This window comes from Lupinus angustifolius, chromosome LG20 (assembly GCF_001865875.1).
Source record: "Lupinus angustifolius cultivar Tanjil chromosome LG20, LupAngTanjil_v1.0, whole genome shotgun sequence".
Classification (NCBI taxonomy): Eukaryota; Viridiplantae; Streptophyta; class Magnoliopsida; order Fabales; family Fabaceae; genus Lupinus; species Lupinus angustifolius.
The window spans coordinates 341,516-363,105 of record NC_032028.1 but is presented as its reverse complement, the minus strand read 5'-3'; the positions used below and the strand labels follow the sequence as shown (position 1 = coordinate 363,105).

Here is a 21,590-nt window from a genome sequence, read left to right as displayed (position 1 = left end):
TCAACACATTATTCCTAATTCATTTATATTACTTTTTGTGAAGAATCAATCATAATAAAACATGAATGATAGATAATACAATGACAATATATAAAACTCATATACGATTAAAAAATGATAAGGGACCCAACAAACAAAAAGTCATTCTCTTCTACATTGGTAAGAAAGGGTAAAGAGTTGAAAATTTAGTATGAAATGTCAAAAATATCCTTCAATTTTTTATTTGATTTATTCTTTGGTTTTGAATAGAACTAATATAAATAAATCTAGTTTGGATATAAAAAAATATCAATTAAACATGTTAATTGAAATTATAATAAAATTTATAATTTCAAATTATAACATTTATTTTATAACATCATCACTCTCTTCTCATCTTTTATTCAACCAAACAAAAAAAAAGAATTTTATTCATTTTATCTCATTCTTCTCTTATATCAAATATCACAAAATATACTATATTTTTTCTTTTTTCCACATTTTTCTTTGTCATATTTTTTCTTTTCTTGGGTTCTCTTGTCAACCAAATAACAGAAAGAGTAGTGACATACATAAATCATCAGAAATCCACTAAATGAATCTGGCACCAGCTAACAAAAATTAAAAATGACATAATATAACCACCCAAAAAAAAGTCCAACCTCCACAAACAAAATGATTAGATATATAAATATATTAATTACTTACGTTTCATTTTAAATAGTGTTATATAAGTACCCAAATGAAAGCTTCCTAATTCATTATCCTATTCATAGGTTTTATCTGGGGTAGGTGGGGTCCAATAATTTGTTTGAATATAGAAAAACCCTACACACCACGGATCTTATTCTTATTGTGGTCCTTGTACTGTGCCTATACTCATAATATATACAAATAGAAGAACATTAATTGATCCACTTGTATTGTTACACAGAAGAATAGAAGAAAAGTGATGTGGCCATTCAGCAGAAAAGGGGCTTCTGGATTTTCATCATCTTCCACCGCTCAACAAGTTACAGATAACATCGATGCCACTGGTCTCACTGCAGTTGTCACTGGTACGTTGTTTTTCATCATTGGAACTTGGTTCAATAGAAGATGGAGCCCCAAGGTTTTTCCATGAAAATGGTAGTCAAATTAAAAGGACTAATTGTTGAGGTTTGCAGCAACAGTTTTTATTTGTGTGATGGGAAATTAACTGATTGTTTATGCAAATTAACTGGCTGTGATAAATAATTATTGGAGTGTACCTTTGTTCAAATTTGATGTTGTATGTGGACTACTGGACATTGTGTTAACAGGAGCATCCAGTGGTATTGGCACTGAGACTACCCGTGTTCTTGCGTTGCGCGGTGCCCATGTGATTATGGGGGTGAGAAATATGAATGCTGCTAAAGATGTCAAAGAAGCAATACTTAAAGAGATTCCCTCAGCTAAAGTTGATGCCATTGAGTTAGATCTCAGTTCATTGGACTCTGTCAAGAAATTTGCATCTGAGTTTAAATCCTCTGGTCTTCCACTGAACATCTTGATGTAAGAAAAGGACTTCAAATTTGTCACATTGTCAATCTTATTTTCTTCATATATTTTACCACTTGGTTTTCTATTAGTTACTCGTTCTGTGTTTATTCTAACTAATCTTTTAATCCTGATCATTCAAGTAAACACGGGAGTAGTAATGTTTTCTTGGTTTTCTGTTGCAATTTTAAGAAACAATGCAGGAATTATGGCATGCCCTTTCGCGCTCTCCAAAGACAACATTGAACTACAGTTTGCCACTAATCACATAGGTACGAGGAATTTTTTCTAAAGAGGTCTGGAAAATATGTGTTCTTCCAAGTTATGTAATTGGGTGATAGATTATATAAAACATAAAAATGATCAAATGTATATTTTACTGTTTCTTTAAATGCATAGACTGAAAAGATGTTCATGTGATCTCGATCCTTTGATTTAAATTCCGCAGGTCATTTTCTTTTGACAAGTCTTCTGCTGGATACTATGAAGAACACAGCAAATACAACTAAGAAAGAAGGTAGAATTGTTAATGTGTCTTCGGAGGCTCACCGGTTTTCTTATCCGGGAGGAATTCGTTTTGACAAAATAAATGATCGATCAAGGTAATAGTTGGCTTAAATGCAAATTATAATAAGTTATGCAAGCAGTTTTTTTCCCTCTTTTCACCTTTAATGATAGAGGGAGTTATTCTGAGAGAGGCAAAGAGGGTTGTTATGCTAGAGACTTTAATTTTATTACCCTAGGCAATTCAGCTCTAATATTTTTATTATTTATAAAAAAAGTCAGTATTAAGTTTGTTATATGTATTATTGGTGCTTAAATGGTAGCATAAGATATTGCATTACTGTGGTATTTGTTAACGGAACAAGTGTTATTTGATTGTGTATGCTTACTTGTGCACAGTTACAACAATTGGCGTGCATATGGACAGTCAAAGCTTGCCAACATTTTGCATGCGAATGAACTTACTAGACGTCTCAAGGTTTGCCAATTTCTCCTATACAGTGGCATAATATACATGTTATTTGGTGAAATATTAATCAATAGTGTTTTTCTTTTACCATAATGCAACATTTTATCTGGGCATTGTCTTAGGACATTATAAGTTAGCCATGTTATCTCCAATTTCTCTTAACTTTTTGGTTCCTTAGTTTTATGTGTTCTTTTCATTCTCTCTGCATTTATCAGTTGATTAAGAAACTGATTTTTTTTAATATTATTAGACCATGAAAAGACCTTTACTTGAAATATGATTGAAGCTATATTTTTGCCTGGGATCTGAACAATTCTATTATCGACACCAGATGGCAATTTACTTCCTTTTTCATTCTTTCCACTCTTTTAATGGCTTTATTTCTCTGTTTTGTGAGTAAAGATGGCACTTTGGTTTTGCCTCATTAGCTGTCTGCAATATCTGTAATATTACTTCTTGCATCTTGATAGGAAGATGGGGTGAATATTACTGCAAACTCTCTTCATCCAGGAGCCATTTCCACCAATCTCTTCCGCCATAATGCTGCAGTGAATGGTAACTATCACAATAATTCATGTTCTGTCTAGGAATTGTAAATCATATGATTTAATATACTGAAAGGTTTATTCTGCATTAAGCACCACTATGTGGATTTCACAATGCAACAAGTTCTCATATATCCAGGTTTATACACCTATTGTATGCATGAATATTGTCGAATAGCCAGCACCTGTGTCGAATAGGTTGTCCCTTCTGAATATTGAATAAGGACATGCTGCGAAAACAGGATCAATGTTTCAAGCATTCATGGGAGACATGGCTTTCTATATGATTTGTTTATGTTTTTTAATGCAAGTAATGATAGTAGCTGAGTTTTGTGGGTATGTTTGTCTTCGATTTATGCAGGTCTAATTAATGTGTTCGGGAAATTCGTGCTTAAAAATGTCCAGCAGGTATGCTAAAATCACTATGACCAGTGCATATAAATGTCAATCTTGTTTTAACTTAGGCATTATTCCAGTATCTAACTTATTTTCATAGATACTAATGTGCCTTAGGTGAGTTATCAAACATTTATCATAAACTTACCAATAAATATGGAACAACTCACATTCATCATACTTAATATGGGATTCATCTAACCTTGCATGTTCACCTTATTCAACCTCATTATAGGGAGCAGCAACAACATGCTATGTAGCATTACACCCTCAAGTGAAGGGAATTAGTGGCAAGTATTTTTCAGATAGTAATGAGTCAAAAACAACCCCACATGGCACTGACGCTGATTTGGCTAAGAGACTCTGGGATTTCAGCATGAATTTGATTAAGTGAAGTATAATATTGATGTGGTAATTCTCAATGGAGATGGCATGTATAATTACTTGGTGGGACATATATGTCACATATTTTATGTTCATGTTCTGTACACAGATTTATACCAGTTGGAGTGTATTTGGTTTGAAATATTGTCTGATTATGTTTTTTTATACTGACATTGTTAAAAGAATATTTGGCTATGACTAATAGTGGTTGATTGAAGTGGAATTGATTGGTGTTAATTGCCAGGGGTATGAGTCTTAGAATTGCTATTTTCTCAGTTTTTTTAATAGTTTTTTTTTGTGTGCATAAGTTCCGAGAAAAGTGAATTTGCATTACCTGGTTGACTTGTACCTTTTGTTAAATAATTCCAATTTGATTGTCACATCCCATTTCCTCTCTTCAAATCTCCAGTGATGTACTCTAAGTCTCTTTTTCCTTCCAAAATTTAATTGCTTTTGTATTTTCAATGCTTCTTGATTTCATGCTAAATGAATTTAATATACCAATGTCCAAAACAAAAAAATAGTTTTCAATGTATTTAATATACCATTTCCCCATATACATTCTCCTCATCTAATTCCTTAAAGAGTACCTTTAAGCAACAACATAGATTTGTGCTTAAGTGTGCTTTTCCCACAAGCACTGTTCATTTTTTGTTATTAAGGGGTAATTTGAAACTCATGTATATTCCTGATATACATTGACAGGAACAAATGCCTCTATTATGCATTACCAATGCTTTTCAATTATATACCCAAATAAAGAAACAAATCTATAATAAATCAAGGACTATATTTCTCACTTAGAAGTAAATGAGCCTTTCATCTTTCAATTCTATCATCAAGGACAAGTACCCAACAAAACAAAAGGTTAACAAAAATCAGTTAACTGAGACATTAAGTGAGAAGATTATAGGGACAGATTTCTTCCATTTTACTGTGAACAATAATGTACAGAACAGATCCAGTAGTAATGAGTACACAGTGACAGTAATACATCTGAGCCCTCAAACAAGAGATGTATTGGCTCTTCTACAGATGCTTGACTTCATCATCAATAAATGCAGAATCACAATACAGCTTTCCATCTTCTGTACAGCTATATGTCTGACCTCCTATAAAATAGTCTACAAGTTAAGTTCTATCAAAGTTATCTTTTTTTGGCATGTATATGATGTTCCAAAAGATACATTTGTCATTGCAACTTAATCATTTCTAGCACCTTCTCATCTTTAACATGTTACTTACAAATAAAAGTTCCTCCTGGCCAACATTTTGAGTTGGAAACTTGATATGGACATATCAGATGTCAGAAAGTTTCGTGCTGCGGCTTTGTTTGGCACTTTACAAAATCAAAAAAGGATTGAACTCCACAAGCCTGTGCCTGAAGCCATGCAAAATGCACTCTTGTGCCCCCATGCTATTAGCCTATTCTCGAACTTAATTTTATTTACACTGATTCTCTTTTGCTTAGGCTCCTTATTGTACAATTAAATCCTAGCAAATGGAACAATGAATAACACTCTGTAACCAAAGGCATTCTAAGAAACTTTAGGAGTTGCTCCGATGAGTGAGCCCAGGAAAATTCCCGATGTCATAAACCGTTTTCCCGATTGAGCAACGATGAGTTAGTACTTAGATCAAGGGATGGATTAACATGATCCCCCAGCAGCTGCCGTCCAACATGATCAGCCAAGACTGACTGAAAATCATATGGCTCAGCAAGATGAGGCCTTCCGATCTGCTTACCAAGAACATCATTTTCATTGGGAACCATTTCTGATGTCATGTGAGACCCAATTTGCATTCCTCTAAACATGTCAGTATTTGACTCATGATGAATAGGGCCATTCATATTCATGTAGACACTATTTGAGGACAACTTTGGCATGCTTCCAAGACCCTCTTGAAAGTAAACTGACTGTTTTAAGTGATTACTAAATGGAATGGCGCCACTGCCACCAGTGAGAGGTGTGGATGCACCAGAAGTGGTCCGAGGGCTTGATATTGGAGAAGGAGACATTCTCCCATTCACGTGTTGTGGTGATCTTGACTTCAAAAGTGGGCTTCCAATAGGAGAGACCGGACAAGATATATTCCTTGGAATATGGATTTCACTGGATATTAATTACACAATTTTAGATTAACATCGGCAAAGTCAGTAGCCATGTGTGTGTGAGTGTGTGCAAGAGAAAAAAGATAGAGATAGAGACCTTGCATGAGGACTAGTTTTCAAAACCCTGGAAGAATGAACAGCGAGTCTATCTGAATCCAAGATAGGAAGGTTTCTCCCTTGTCCAATGCCCTGAGATTATCAAAGATGTAAGAAATTATTATAATAGCAACAAGATACCGAACAAGAAACCACAGGGAAAACAATTAAAATGTTATGTAGGTTTGCAAACCAGAGCTTTTGTTCCATGTGTAATCCAAGAAACAGGGTCTGAAGCCTCAGGACACAGACTAGATCTTTCTGAAGGTGAAGTACACTTTACAAAAGGGTGATCCAATAATTCACTGGCCGAAGGGCGATCCCGCGGATTACGTTGTAGACATTTCCTAACAAAGTCTTTTCCTTCAATTGAGAGACTATCTGGGATTGTTGGGAGTTCCTTGCTATTACCAATCTTGAACATGGCAGCAACCTGTTATGTAACATGCAAAAACATCAAGCCATGAGAAAGAATAATTTATAAGGGTGTCATGTTTAGATTACAAGAAATAGCATCATTGCTTTGTAAATATATAAATATTAAATATTTACAGTATATTAAAAGAATAAATAAATTCAGCTCTGATCAATGATCATAAATTACTAACCCCTTCATACTGACTCCAAGGAGGTTTAGTTGTAGCCATTTCCAAAACTGTGCATCCAAGACTCCATACATCCACAGCAAGGTTCAACCCATTGTTCTTTATAACCTGAATAATCAGAAAGCAAATATACGGGTCAGAAAACCAAGATGGAATTAAATATAAAAAGAACTGAACATGAAAGGACGGAAATAATAGAACCTCAGGAGCCATCCAATAAGGGCTTCCCTTGAATGATAATGGACATGTCTGCCCTGTTATCTGCAAATTGTAAAAGGTATAAGCAGGGTATACAGAACAAATCATGCAACCTTTGGAATATTTGAATTTGTTACCCTACCAAGAAGCCAGAATCATTAACATTCATCAGAATAAATTATCGATTTAAGAAATTTATTAGAGACAGGAAAAAAGTAGAGCTTGAGGGGCAATACAAAATCCAACAAAAGAGGGAGGAAATGGATAAAACAAGTAGCATGAGAAACACACGAAAAGCAGCAAGGGGGTCCCAGCAAATTGGAATTTGGAAATAGCAACTCTCTTGATTAGTGAATTAGTGACATTTTAACCAAGACTCATAATTTCATTAAGCAGTGGAACCCAATTTCCATATAAAACTAATTTAGCTCAAATGCAGATATATTAGGTACTGTTTAATTACAATCTCCTAGCTTACATGTTTTGCCATTCCAAAATCTGCCAACTTGACCCGGCCATTTGGATCTACCAGTATATTTGCTCCCTTGATGTCCCTATACATATAATTACAACATAGATATACCAGAAGCTTAAAAAACTAAGCATTAAGTGCTGCACCACAAGCTTAAGTTTTTAAAAATTGTGAATAGGGAACTTCATTCACCTGTGAACAGTATTTTTAGCATGTAAATAAGCAAGCCCTGACAAAATTTGTTGAGTATAATTACGAATAACTGGTTCACTAAATTCCTCATATTCTTGAAGAAGTTTATATATGGAGCCTCCAGATACATACTCCAGGTATATGTAAAGCCTGTCATCTACCTGTTCAAGGGATCATTCAGCAGCTTCTGTAAGTATATTCCAAAAACAATTACTTCTGAGATATTTGTGCAACTACATTGCTAGGTAAACAAAACAAATGGACAGTCTAGAACAAATCTGAAAATAAAGCATCATCATTCACAGGGAGCTAAGGTAAACATAATAATGTGAATGCTGACGTTTCTTGCCAAATTGGAATATATAAACAGCGAATGAAGGAGAGAACTTACTGTTTCAGAACCATAGTACTGCACAATATTCGGATGTCGTAAACGGCTTAATAGATTAATTTCCTGCCAAACCACCAAAATAAGAATTAATTTCCTGCCAGAAAACGGGTAGTTAGGTTTTCATAGTTGTGTTAAATTTAAAACAGAACCAAAAAGTATAACAATGCACATAGTTAAGAAAATAAATTATCTGCCCACATGAAATTCTACTAGATTTAAGAGGAATTAATTTACCTGATTTAATTGCTTAGCACATTCCTTAGACTTGGCATCATCTGAAAACAGAGTAACCTCCTTCATTGCACACATTTCACCACTATCACTAAAAAAGACAAAATTTACATCAAACACTTTTTATGACAACACGTACATTGAAAATATAAAAAAATTTAAAGTAAGAACTTTTGGTCAAGTACTTACTTATTGAAGCCAAGGTAGACATGTCCAAATGTGCCTCTACCAAGTAGCTTTCCCTTTTTCCAACGTGAGCCAGGACTCATTGGATTATCTGCTCTAGCTGGACTTCTTGGCACAGATGGAGATGTTGCAGCAGAATTTGAATGAGAGAAAGGTGAGGAATTAGTAACAACCAAGGGAGGAAGGGGCAAACGATGACTCCGTTGTTTCCCTTCATCAGCCCATCCTGTCTGTGATTCATTTGGTGCTCCCCCGGCTCTAGGATGAATAGGTGTGACAGCTCCACTCTGAATTCTAGAGCTTGGACCAGGGCTAGTCATTCTAGGACTAGGTATCGGAGAATACTCAGGGCTACCCCTGCTTGGTTGCCAGAATAACTGTCCTGACATATCCCCTCCCATTGAATTATGCCCTGAATTCTGACCAGAGCCTGTACTAGAGCAGTGCCCAGATCCAATGAAATTGACCTCAGAATATGGCTTTCCAGAATAATAAAAAACAGAGTTCAAAACCTGATCATTGCTAAATGTTCTCAATGGACTTCTAGATGGACTTGACAAGGAACTGTCAGGAGCACTGTAGAAAGCACCATGAGGGGGAATTTGCAGATTTGGAACATGGTTGCGTGAAGGCCTCCGCTTTGGTGAAGTAGAAGATATATGATTATTCAGAATGTTTGCTGGTTTTTTGGCTTCTTTTGAATTTGGCTGGGAAACAGCAGTTGACTGATGCTTGTGCATCAAGCTTCAGAGAAAAGGCAATGTAAGAGTAAAGTTCATTACATGTATATCCAATGCAAGCAATCAAAAATACCCTACACATGAAATGTATGTAATAATATAAGCAATCTAGAAGAATATTACAGTTTGGGGAGGCTACCTGGAAGGACTGCCAGCAGCAGTTCTAATCAAAGTCTCAGAGTCAGTTGCCTGAGGACTACGGTTGTGTGACTCAACTGGCTCATCACTATCAACAGAGCAATCACTAGAGAGTGAAGCAGTGATCAGATCTCCATCAAAATCGGAAGGGTTCGGCCTACCATGCATGCATGCAGGTTTTGGAAGCGGAAGAAACAATGATGGCTTTGAGCCCTTCTCTGGTCTTGATTTTGATGATATGCTAATTTCAGAATCTACTCGGCCTAAACTTGAAGGGTGCAAACCAGGAAGTGGTAGTGGCTGAGCATGAGGCCTTTCAGCAAAACTTTGACACCTTGCCACTTTGGAAGGCGAAGGAGATCTTGAGACAGCAGGAGAATTGTCTGCCTTCTCTGAAATTGTGTCATTGAAATGTCTACGAGTACAAGATCCTCCAGTTTTACCATTTAGTTTAACTTCAGATGGAATTTTAAATTTCCGGTGCAATGTGTCCATAAAACTTTCCTTATTTGCTTTCTTCTTGGTTTCTTTTGAATTTGATGACGATTTTCCCCACCATGAAGGCATATTTATATTGTATATGGTGAGAAGTGGCAAGCAAGTTTCTTAAGAGGATCCCGCTAATAGTTCTAAAAACATATCATCTAACATCAGTAGCCTGAGTTATAAATATCATGATCCAGCAATAAATCTTAACAAATAGGGAATTCACAAATTCCAAAAGCAATAACCCAAGAGCACGAGACAGAAATAGTCATTGAAAATTATTGCAAAAAGCCTGCAGCGGAGAGGAACGTGTACTTCCAGTCAGTAAAAGATTCATATACCAATTTTTGTCATAAATGTATATATTGTATCCAAATTCTTCAACATATGCATATATATAGTCTTAACCAGCAAGTCCTTATATGACAATGTATTAACCAAATATTCTACAAGTAAACCACTTGACTCCATCAGCTAATAATCGGTTCATGTATTCCTCAAACAGTCAGAATTAAACATCAATTTATAATGGCTTAACCTCCTTGCTCAATCTAAACTAATGCAACATGGGCGACGTCCATTAATCACGCTGAGGCATGTCTTGTATGTAGATGATAAAATTTCCAAAACTTCAATGATTATCCAGACAGGAGCATAGTACTTTTCATCAGCTCAAATTTCCATACTTGCCAACATAAAACAAAAATTATGTGGCCTAACTTCTAAGATTTTCTAACCAGATAGTCAAAAAACAGACGTAACTCCAGTTACTTTGGAAATGGTAAGATTTTTGGCGCAAGAACACAAGAAGAGGGGTTGATCCGTATTATCTTGACTTGGTTCACTAATATCTCAGTCAAACTAATATACATATAATCATTACTTTTTGGGTGTGTTGAAGTGTTCCAATATCCAGATTCCCACATACCCAAAAAACATAAAATAAATAATCAAACTTCCAAATCTACTCACTCTAACTGAATCAAAATTATGAGGATCCCAAGTTAAACTAAAAACCTATTGTCAAAAACAACCACCTGAAAACACAGATCTACTATGGCATGATTAAGCATAGGAAACAGCTAAATCAACTAAGTTGGTGATCATTCAGTAAAATTAACAAAAGGGTAACCAAAAATGTTAAAAAGGTGGAAACTTACTTCAATTATTACTCAACTCGGTGAATCTGAACTGAACCAAGTGCACAAATTTTTTCAGCTGAAATCTGAGTTAGAGAAAAAATTCCAGGACCGTTAAGAGCTCCACGAGAGAGCCCCAACAAGTACCACAAAATGTAGGAAATGGAGAAGAGAATTTGAAGTGATTTGTGGTGAAATTTCTGGAAATGAAAGACAGTGAAAAAGATCGCTTTGGGAATGAGAGAGAAAGAGGAGAGAGAAAGAGTGAATAAGGGATCTTTGTCATAATGAGTGTTCATTGTTCTTTAAATCTTAATAATGAAAATAACTGTATTATTTACGCTAATTAATATTAATACTTTAATTTATATATTAATAGCGTAAAGATTCATATACAATTTACTATTTATTTAAATTATTTTTTTTTCAAAGTCTATCATGATTTATACACCGACTTTGGAATATGTTTTTGGGACAGCCGATCTTTGTCCAGATAGTAGATAGGATTGTGCACCCAGAAATAAGAAGGAACCACAAAAGCAGACAACAATCCTAAATAAAAACACAACCCAACAGACAAAGGATGTTTTCCCCTACAACAACTGCAACAATGGTTTCTTCACTATCAACTTCAACACTCTTATGCCCTAAATTAGGGACACGTGCTCTTTCACTTTCTTCTTCTTCAAATCCAAAATTCATTCATTTTTTTCATCTGGGTCGACCCCTTTTATCTCCTTGGAATGGTCTAAAGCATCTTGGTATCTTTACTAAATCAAAACCTATTCTTTTTCATAGACATAGAAAGGGTAAAGTTGTCTATGCATCTCTCTTTGGTGTTGGAGCCCCTGAAGCACTTGTCATTGGGGTTGTTGCTTTGTTGGTTTTTGGTCCTAAAGGTCTTGCTGAGGTTAGTTACATTCTAGTTTCTACTACAATCTTTAAACCCTTTTTGCCTATGCAATTCTCACTTGCAAAACTATGGTTATTAAGTTATCATGATAATTCATAAATTCATGATTTTTTTTGTCTGAAATATGCTCTAGCAAGTCTATCACTCTTAGAATTTCTGAACTCCAAACTGAAAAAAAATAATAAGTTGCTCAAGGAGATTATTTTTCTTGGGTTATTTGATTCCTTAGTTTTTTATGCTAAGCTTACTGAAGATGTCCAAGCTTTGTGTTTTGACTATATTCAAGGGATAAGGTGGGGTTTCCCCCCATTTATATAGTTGGCAATAAGCCAAGAACTATTGACTTCACAATGAATGAAACAAGAAAAGATAAGGGTTGCTCTACATGCATACTTCATGAATTCAGAGTTTAAAAACTTGTCTACATTCTCGGATGTTTTTTGTTGTTGCATGAGACCAAAATTGGGCAGTTGGAGTTTACTATATGGACACTCTGAAGTTGCATAGGTCTGCAGTCCCGACATTATGAAGCCATATAAAAAAGGCCGTGTAATTTGAAAATTACAAATGGATACATTATCTCAGATATTCTGCAAATATTTGTTTGTTGATGGTGGTGGTAGTCATGATTTTCTTCCCCCCTCTCCTTCTTACCCCCAGTCTTCTACTAAGTCATCCAATGCAGGTTGCTCGAAATCTTGGGAAAACATTGCGGTCATTTCAGCCCACCATTAGAGAGCTTCAGGTTGGTTTAAAATTCTTTAGACTAAATTTGTTGTGCAGATGCCACATGATATAAATGCTTTGATGTTATTGATTGCCACTTTTGTTCCCCCTTTAGGATGTTTCAAGGGAATTTAAGAGTACACTTGAACGGGAGATTGGTCTGGATGACATTTCAAGTTCAACACAGAACATGTACAATTCCAATGCACACAATACGACATCAACTCCATCATCCTCAGCTAGTACCAATAGTTCCCAGATTGCTGTTGACCCTGGTGAGTGCGATAGTATCTTCTTCTTTTTTATTATTTAATTTTGCTAAGTAATTTAGAAGTATTAAATCTGGACAAGTCAATTACCCTTGCATAATGTATGTTTGCTTTACTTCATTCAATAGCTTTTTTCAAAAGGCGAATGGCGTTCTGCCCAGAACTTCCATCGCTTTCCTTCATTTGAAAACATTAGGTGTATCTAACTTTGATTCCCTAACAACCATATTTAGCTACTGGGGAAGATTTTAGTAGTAAAAAGCAAACATGTATTTTTTCTCTTGCTTGTGCCAACCCCATATAGTGGGATTAATTGTTGTTGCTTGTTGATCAGACATATTTTACTATGTTATTCTAATGTCATTTTCGCTTTTTTTTTTCTTGCTTTCTGCTGGGAAAGGAGTCATTATATTAAGCTGCATTTAGAACTACAATGGAATAGTTCGTATTTAGTTTTTGACTAATTTGGTCTTATGAGCCAAAACTCTAGTTCCTAAGTTCTGTTCTGATATGATATTTTCAGATGAAGTGTGAAACCACTACTCTAATACTGAGAAGCTATTAAGCTAATGCATGGAAGAGGTTTATTGTAGGTTGGTTAGTATATGCTTATATGGTAGTAATCAGATTTATTATATCACACTTACCTCATTATTATGTTTGCAGGTAAGGTAAGTGGATGTTGATGTGTCTTTTAAAGCAGTATATCCATCAAACTCAATCTGTATATTGTGATGGGGTGTGATTAATTGTTTTTTTCTTCAGATTCTATGAAAATGAACCTAACAATGTTATTTAAGTGTTGCAAGTTTATCTTTTTTAACTAGTGAAAATTCATCAAATAGTGTGTAGAAAAGTGGGGGCATCCTAAAAGAATGAAAATGAGTTGAAATACCACAACATATGAGCTCTATTATATTCATTCCTATGTTTGTGAACTTTAGAATATCAGATATCATGTATGCATTTTCTTCATTTATTTGATGTCAAACATGAAAATATATATAAAAAAACTTGATAATGCAGATGGCACACAAGATCCAAGAAGAGCATACAGCTCTGAGGAATATGTTAAGGTTACAGAGGAGCAGCTAAAGGCAGCTTCTGCTCAACAGCAGGGTCAGGCACCCACTCCTAAAGAAGCCCAGTCTGAACCTCAAATCCAACCCCCTGGTTAGTTTTTGTGGTGCTACACTTTTCTGTTTTTTCTCTCCCTTGTTCCATACCCTTCATTATCCTCACCATGCTTACTTTGATATAATCAGCTAAGGAAGCGGCTACTACGGTGCCACCACCTCAGAAGCCACAAAGTGAGACTTTACCACTGGATTCATAGGGAGTCACCTCTACTACTGGCATAAGTAATGGGAAATTTAATGAGTCACACAATTTTGTTACCCCATAGTGTAAGGGTTCATGTATGGAAGCTGTTTTTCTGAACTTATTGTAGTTAATGAGTAATGACTTACCAATGCTGATCTCCTTAATTGTAGATCTTTTTCTGAATTGAGTCATTCTTGCTTCAACAAATTAACACGTTTCAATATACTCCAAAGCCATGAACTAGAACTATACAGTGAAGAAATAAAACCTTGTTCCATCATAAAGATTTACAAACAGTACTTGATTCAGTTTTAATCAGTTCATTGGTTTGGTTTGAACTTCAGGGCTAGCTGTTAACTAATCATTATGCTCTATTATTGACACGGTGAGCATGTGAATTAAAATTAAACTGTTTAAGCACAGTTGAAAAAATAATACAAGAAATGTAATCACTTTAAACAAAAATAATCCAACGCTTTCAAAAGAATGAACAGACAATGCGAAGAGTTTTCTTCCCATTTATATTGGCGGGGGAAATTACACGCAACATCATGAAACTTATTCTTGAGAGTTATGCTACAACATATTCATTTGTCTGTATGATTCAAAATCCAGATAGCTTGTTGTTGCAGGTCCATGAAACCCATACATGTCAATAACTTTATCATCTGAAGGCAATGCAGAGCCTTCACGTCCCTTAAAGCCCTCACCCCAAGGAGCTGGAGTGGAAGGGTTTGAGCTAGAACCATCTTGGCTAACACCATGTGCAGTTGGATTCTGTGGTGAATTCCCCGCAGCCCTTCTGTTTGAGACGGTGGGTGTCGTCAACGAAATGGATGCTGATTGCTGCTGCTGCTGCATTTGTTGCTGGTTCTTCATTGGTGACTTGGGTCTAAGAGCCTCTATATCAGGTGTAGTGACCACAAGATGAGGTGCCTCAGGAGGTGGATTGCGTCCTCCACCTCCCTGCCAAACTTTCCCATCCTTGTCAGCAAAAGTCTTGATATATGCCTGAATTTATCCAAATCCAATCAGTACGGGTAATCAGTCAAAAAACACAGACAATAAGCATCAAAAGAGTAAATTCTTACAGATAGTATATCTAACAAGAAAGAGTAAGAAGAAATACTGTTACCACTTCAACAAAAGTGTAAATTATACGCTTCAAAAACTTCTGTAACCATGGCAAGAGTTTTTGTTGGGAAAGGAGGCTGGTCATGTTTTGTAATTCTAGGTCCCGCAATAGAAGCCACAATGTCATAATTTCTATAGTCTTTGCAACTGCTCTGCGGTTGCAATTGTGATGGCAATGGCCACATTTTCCCGCAAAAGTCCACAATTGTGGTAAAAACAACCACAACAATTTACAACCAATGAGTATGAACTCAAGCCTAATTTATGACACCAAACTGTTATTAGCCACTTGATTCTGGTAATTTTATAAATATTAGCTGAACCTTCCCTGTCTGTAGTTTGTACTCTGTATGTCATAAAACTGAAAACAGTACATCTCTACTTTTACCAGATAACACATGGGATAGTGGAAGAAAATTTTCTAGAAAATTAATTTTAACTAAAACCTCATGCCCCAACAGGTTCAGGACCACCTGTATTGTCTAACCCCAAATTTCTTCAGCCTCTCCAAATTTTCACGAAAAATCTTGTTCCCAGCTATTTCAGAAATATTTCTTAAGTTCATATTAAACAAAATGCTACAGCCTACAGGAACACTTTATGATATTTGCTTCTCATAACATACTATTCCAGATATATTGTAACAGATACTGAAACAATGTTTCCAGTGGGTTAGATCCAAAATGGCCCAATTAAAAACAGAATCACAAAATTGTTCTTCTAGAATGGAGCCTATGATGATAAAACTGTTCTCAGAACACACTAGGTCATAATATCACATGGACAGATAAGATGGTGTGAATCGACTCAATTTCTACAAAAAGGAAGAAACATATATAACAATTGAATAAAAAGGGAGATGGAAAGATGAAAATCTCTTACCTCTTTATTAAAATTTGATGATGAAAGCTCTTTACCAACAGTCAGCCAACCAGCTCGGATATTGTGGTCTTCACCAAATAGTTCAAGTCTCCTCCTCCCAAGAGCAAAGTGTTCAATAATCCTATACATATCTTCAGGCTTTTGTGTTGAACCTGCAAAATATGCGCAAGGCTTTGAAGAGGTGCCCTTTTTTTATTATTCTTAATCGTGCGTGATTGAAGTGAGCTATCTATTTAATTTCCTATGATGTCCAAAAGCCAAAGAAAGAGCTTCTCCAATGGAGCCTCTCCGCCTATAAGGAATATATGTATAAGGAGGTGGAATCTAAAGATCCTCATTTCAATCCAATGGTAAGCATGCTGGGTTGCATGTTTGTCACATTATTCTTAGTTGAAATAGGAACAATGAGAGGGTGAGCCTCGGCGCAGCAGCAAGGTTACTTGCCTTGTGACTTAGAGGTTATGAGTTCAAATCCTAGAAACAACTTCTTCACTTGGGAGGGACATTTACTCTCCCCATACCTCTCGTTCTCTCAATAGGTGGGAGCCTTGTGCACTGGACCACATTATCGGTATTTGTGCTGGGATTCTGCTCTCCGATATTATTTTGTTGCTTTGCTGCCAATACCAATTTTGGAGTATCATCTATTAAGGAAATGATGATATAATATCCCCTAAATGGTGTTTTTCCATTAGAGAAGACCAATAGAGGCCCTTATAAACATTTCCACATGGAGGGTAACCCTATAAATTGCAGGCTTGCAGCACAAAAAGACCAAGGAAAACTCTAATAGAAACAGTGTAAAAATACCTTGATTTAAATAGCCTATATGAAAATTTGGTTTTGTCTGAACATAAGTGTGTTTGATCTATGTAGTTAACCCAGCCTAGTAGGAAAAGGATTTTTTGTTGTTGCAACTTATGCCTATTTCATCTTAGATTTAATACTTCTTAACAAACAAATGAAGAGCATACATATGTTAAAAAAGAAAAGTAAATTGAAGTATGAAGCCAACTAAGATTATTAATTCTATAGGTTCAACTGATAATACTAACCATAAGGAGGTTCTTCAGCAATAATTACATCTGTGTCAATGTTGGCATGAATTATATGGCCATCAGTACTTCGACGAACAGTCCCTTTTATGCCCATCAAGCAATGTTCCTTCACCACAACAAAACAGTTTATTTCATCCCAAAAAACAGGTTAAGGGAAACTATTATATTTACGTAGTATCAACATAACTGCACATAAGCTCAAATGTTAAAATGAAGCTATAGATGTACACAACAATTCTTAACTGACCTTTGAATGTTGAAATAAAGTATGTGAATCATGCCGCAGTCCTGGAGTTGCGTTACTTTTGTTTGTCTTTACCCAACATATATCTTCACACCTACGAAATCCCCACTGGAGACACCCAGCCCAAACCCCCAGAAGAAAAATCAAGATTATAAAGAAAGTGATTAAGCAATAGGAGGCATCAATAGGTATGATAAGAACCACAACCAACAATTAAAAGTGAAGCTCCATGTGCAAAACCAAAATCCAGATCCTGTACCTTCTTTAGACATTGACGCCCTTGTTCAAGGCCTACACCATCACCCACCCAAAGGAAGATGAAAGAAGGTGTATCCGCTACAGCCTAAATAAAGAAGGAAAACAAATGAGATGTCTAACTTAAAAGACACACCTATAATAAAAGGAATACAAAATAAAGGCGACATTAATATTTTAACATTGACATGTCACACAAAACTAATTTATACAACTAACTTCTAAAGGAACTCCAATAGATCATTATATGATGAGAAACACCCCAAATTAATGCAACCAATGAGGTTAGCAAAAGCTTCGCCACTACATTTTACTCTTTCACCTTTTTTTTAAACTTTTTTTCTTCAATTGCAGCATAGAGGCTTAAAAATAATTAGCCCCACCAGTTAACTCAATAATTAATAAACATTTTCATATAAAAAAAAAGGCAGGTCAGTACACGAGCTCCCACCAAGTGGGGTCTGGGAGGGTAGATATATGCAGTCTTATCACCGCAAACGGAGAGGTTGCTTTAAGGATCAATGGATTTCATAAACGCTTTCATGTGATGACAGAAATGCTCAGACTGAAACAAGTCAATAAAAGAATGAGTGGAGCAGACAGAACAACATACCTCAATCTTCAGATTCATAATTTCTTCAAATGTCCAGTAATCCATATGGTCAGCAACACCAGGGGCACGGTGCACATACTCTTCCCATGGGGGATCTACAAGAATGACATCGAACTTTGTTCCAAAGAACTCTGGAGACAGTTCAAACTCGTTCAGATCACATTTATAATACATAGGAGCAGAAGCAGACTTTGTCACGATCTCATCCTTTTTTGTTATAAGCTCCCTGAGCTTAGGGTAGTCCTCTACAACACTTGTGAGTTCAAGCTCCCTAATAAAATTCTGTGGCCGCATACCGGTGTCAACAAAGTTTTGAGAATAATCATTTTGTTCACCTCTGGAAGGAGCTTTACCATGAGTTCCACCTTTAGGAGGAACCCACCCCCCTTGAGGTTTGTCAGATGGTGTAACTCGAGCCATTGGTCCTGTAGGATTAAAACCAGGACTAGAAATGCTCAGGGGAATTCCCCTTCCAGGGCCTGATTGGTTATAATACATTGCAGGATTTGGTGGGTTCCCTATGTTAGGAGCATTAAACCTTGGGCCTGACGGTCCTGGGGTTACAGGAGAGACTGCAGGTGCAACACCCATTATATTCATATCAACGCCTCGAGCTCCAGGCCAAATAGCTGGAGGAAATGGAGAAATGAAGACTCCAGGGGACATTGGTGGACCTGGAGCAGGCGACATACCGTGGTTAAGAGGCTGCATTGGCCCAGGAGGAGGCAGGCCAAGGGGTCCATAGGGTGACCCCATCATCGGCAACGGCATTCCAACCTGCTGGTTGTCTCTTCCAGTAGGCCTAATCCTTCCTCCTCTGCCAACCCTGTTCCCTTTCATTCCTTGTGGACCAGCTCTGCTAAAGGATCCAGATTCCATGTTTCCATATTGAGGCTGTGAACCACCACTATTAGAACTTTGACTACCAGCACTACGACCAGATACAACACCTTTCTGACCTCTTCCTCTTCCCCCGTGAAAATCATAGTCATCATCTCCATATCTCTCCTTCAGATCTTCACTGGGTAACCCAGAACCAGATGAATCATTCTTTCTTGATCTTTCTTGCTGACGATATGCCCATTCTTCATCATTTCCACCTGATTTGACATTGTACTGTTGAGTAGCTTCAGTTTTTCTGGCAAGGTTGGCTATAGAATCTGTTTTCCCGTGGTTGTTAAGTTGGATCTCTATAACATCATAATTGGCATTAGAAATTCCAAAGTTTGATGTTGCTTTAACAGCATCCCCCCGGATTATATCTTTTCTAGATCCAGCTCGACCATGAGGCCTTTCGTTGTCAATCCTGTCATAACCATGCCTAGGCAACTCCCAATCTCTGTTGTGATCCAAGGCACTGTCATCACCTTTTGAATCTCTGTCAAAACTATTGGGTTGCCTCCTTTTCCAACTTTCTTTAGAACTTTCTCGATCCTTCTTTCTGTCGTTCAAAGTATCATCTATTCCCTTGGATCTATCATCCTTATAGACATCATTTTCATTTTCCTTCCTTTTAAAGCTACCACTTCTATCATAATCCATATCTGAGTTTTCTGAATCTTGATGGTGTTTTCCACTCCTCTCAGGTGTCCTAGATCTGTTAGTGTTCCCAGGTTCTCTAGTAGTTTTATCTCTAATCCGCATATTTCCATCCTCATCTGCATTTAATGGCCTATCCCAGCTTTCAGCAGCATCATAACCTGTGGGCGTTCTCTGGCGCCTAGGCTTCTCAATTCTGTCCCTGTCCTGTTTGTTATCTCCACGATCAATTCTATCCCTGTCCAGTTTGTTATCTTCACGGCCAGCATCTAGCATCTCTGACTTGCCACCTTTACTCTTACCTCTCTCGGAATCAGCTCTTCTGTCTTCTCTACTATTTGATTTGACAACCTTCTCACTGGTGGAATCCACTACCTTGCTTTTAATCTCACTATGTTCATTTCTTGCAGATCCACTCCTCTCTCTAGAACTCTCCCTCTTAACATCAGAAGCTTTACCGCCGCTTCTGACATCACCTTTCTCAGCAAAACTATCTTCATTCCTCTTGACAGCATCGGTCTCATCCCATCTCCTCCTTGAACTCCTGACCTGTTCAGAAGACCCATGACCTTTCTCTCGGCCACTTTCACTCTTTTCCACATATTTATAGTCCTTCTCAACCTCAGCATCACGCAGTCTATCCTCTTTACTTCTACTCCTATTCTGAGAAGCATCATGGTCCAAATGCTTCGAGGAGGAAGTCTTCTTCCCAGTCTTATCGCCATTATTATCCAACTCCCCATCCTCATACCAACTGCTCAACTTCTCCAACTCGCTCTCCTCTTGTCTCTTCCTCATCATCTGCTTGGACCGCAACTCTTTCCGTGAATCATAATCATTATTATCATCACTATCGGCCCGACTCGATCCACTAGACCTCTTCCTAGTATCACTTCTATTATTATTATTATTATTATCAGTATAGGCTCTTCTTCTTCCACTTCCATCAGAAGCTTCTTCACCATACTTTCTTGATCTGTGCTTCTTATTATCAGTTAAATCCCAATCCTCCTCATCCCCAACAACTACCCTTTCAGGCGAATCCATTCCAAATCACACAACAATAACTAAACCTAAAATTTATATCGTGGTATTCTCAGTATGAATCGGTGTAATAAGAAACAAAGGGCGCATAAAAATTCGAAATAGAAAAAGTTAGAGAGGGAAAAGATTTATACTTACCGGAGAAAAGTGAATGGTGGAGAGAGTGTAACTGATTCAGCCACCGGCGCTTGAGTTGGTGTGGTTGAAAGAGAATTCTTAGCCACGATGAAACGATGTCGTGCACTAAAATCCCCCAACTTTAGATTTCCTATTCAAACCTAATAACACTTTTCAGGTTAAACCTAATATTTTGGCCTCAAATATCAACATCTTCTTTATTTTTAATTAAATGAAATTTCTTCCTTTAAATAATTGTTATGTTATTAACGTTGAATGAATCTCACCAATTCATTTTGTTGTAATCTACCTAGATATTTATGTTTTCATTTTAATTCATTTACAATCTAGGCTTTTAAAAAAACAATTACAATAATGTGGCACCACCATAAATCTTTTAAGAGAAAAAAAATGTATGCGTTGACAGTGTAAAAGTTTTTTCATATTGTGCGTACATCACTCATCATTCATTTTCAATCATAATTGATTCTTTCTTCTAAATAAAGTAATACAAATAAATAGTGAATAATATATTAAATGTATATAAATCTTGCATATAACTTGCATCTTGCAGATCCAAGTGATCTTATTGCCTTGTTATCAAGTTAAAAACTATAGCAAGAATTAGGACATTGTTAGGAATGTCATTGTTGTGTTCTTAGCCATCAAGTGAATTCCACATTTGATATAT

At 36.5% G+C, this 21,590-nt stretch overlaps 4 protein-coding genes across 5 annotated transcripts; 2 read left to right on the top strand and 2 right to left on the bottom strand.

The window, feature by feature from the left end:
* Positions 886–4,010, top strand: LOC109335934 (short-chain dehydrogenase TIC 32, chloroplastic). The gene is made up of 8 exons (XM_019572210.1): positions 886–1,037; positions 1,281–1,512; positions 1,690–1,769; positions 1,946–2,099; positions 2,401–2,479; positions 2,941–3,025; positions 3,377–3,423; positions 3,647–4,010. The coding sequence occupies exons 1-8, from the start codon at positions 932–934 to the stop codon at positions 3,803–3,805; spliced, it is 942 nt and encodes a 313-aa protein (XP_019427755.1). The 5' UTR covers positions 886–931; the 3' UTR covers positions 3,806–4,010.
* Positions 4,690–11,058, bottom strand: LOC109335930 (mitogen-activated protein kinase kinase kinase YODA-like). Of its 2 annotated transcripts, none has more exons than XM_019572207.1 (12): positions 10,804–11,058; positions 9,159–9,935; positions 8,283–9,023; positions 8,097–8,184; positions 7,863–7,925; positions 7,472–7,632; positions 7,286–7,361; positions 6,811–6,870; positions 6,613–6,717; positions 6,198–6,437; positions 6,006–6,097; positions 4,690–5,909 (listed from the first exon to the last, which is right to left on the bottom strand). In XM_019572207.1, exons 2-12 carry the CDS (start codon positions 9,722–9,724, stop codon positions 5,387–5,389), a joined length of 2,715 nt encoding a protein of 904 aa, XP_019427752.1. In that variant the 5' UTR covers positions 9,725–9,935; positions 10,804–11,058; the 3' UTR covers positions 4,690–5,386. The 2 variants fall into 2 exon arrangements, with proteins under 2 accessions (XP_019427752.1, XP_019427753.1); XM_019572208.1 differs by having other exon boundaries at positions 9,159–9,786.
* Positions 11,282–14,184, top strand: LOC109336006 (sec-independent protein translocase protein TATB, chloroplastic). The gene is made up of 5 exons (XM_019572326.1): positions 11,282–11,692; positions 12,381–12,440; positions 12,537–12,696; positions 13,717–13,863; positions 13,956–14,184. The coding sequence occupies exons 1-5, from the start codon at positions 11,366–11,368 to the stop codon at positions 14,024–14,026; spliced, it is 765 nt and encodes a 254-aa protein (XP_019427871.1). The 5' UTR covers positions 11,282–11,365; the 3' UTR covers positions 14,027–14,184.
* On the bottom strand, positions 14,406–21,050 carry LOC109336005 (methyltransferase-like protein 1). Its single transcript, XM_019572325.1, has 7 exons — positions 20,921–21,050; positions 18,200–20,811; positions 17,591–17,674; positions 17,335–17,439; positions 17,085–17,193; positions 16,030–16,181; positions 14,406–15,024 (listed from the first exon to the last, which is right to left on the bottom strand). Exons 2-7 carry the CDS (start codon positions 20,783–20,785, stop codon positions 14,590–14,592), a joined length of 3,471 nt encoding a protein of 1,156 aa, XP_019427870.1. The 5' UTR covers positions 20,786–20,811; positions 20,921–21,050; the 3' UTR covers positions 14,406–14,589.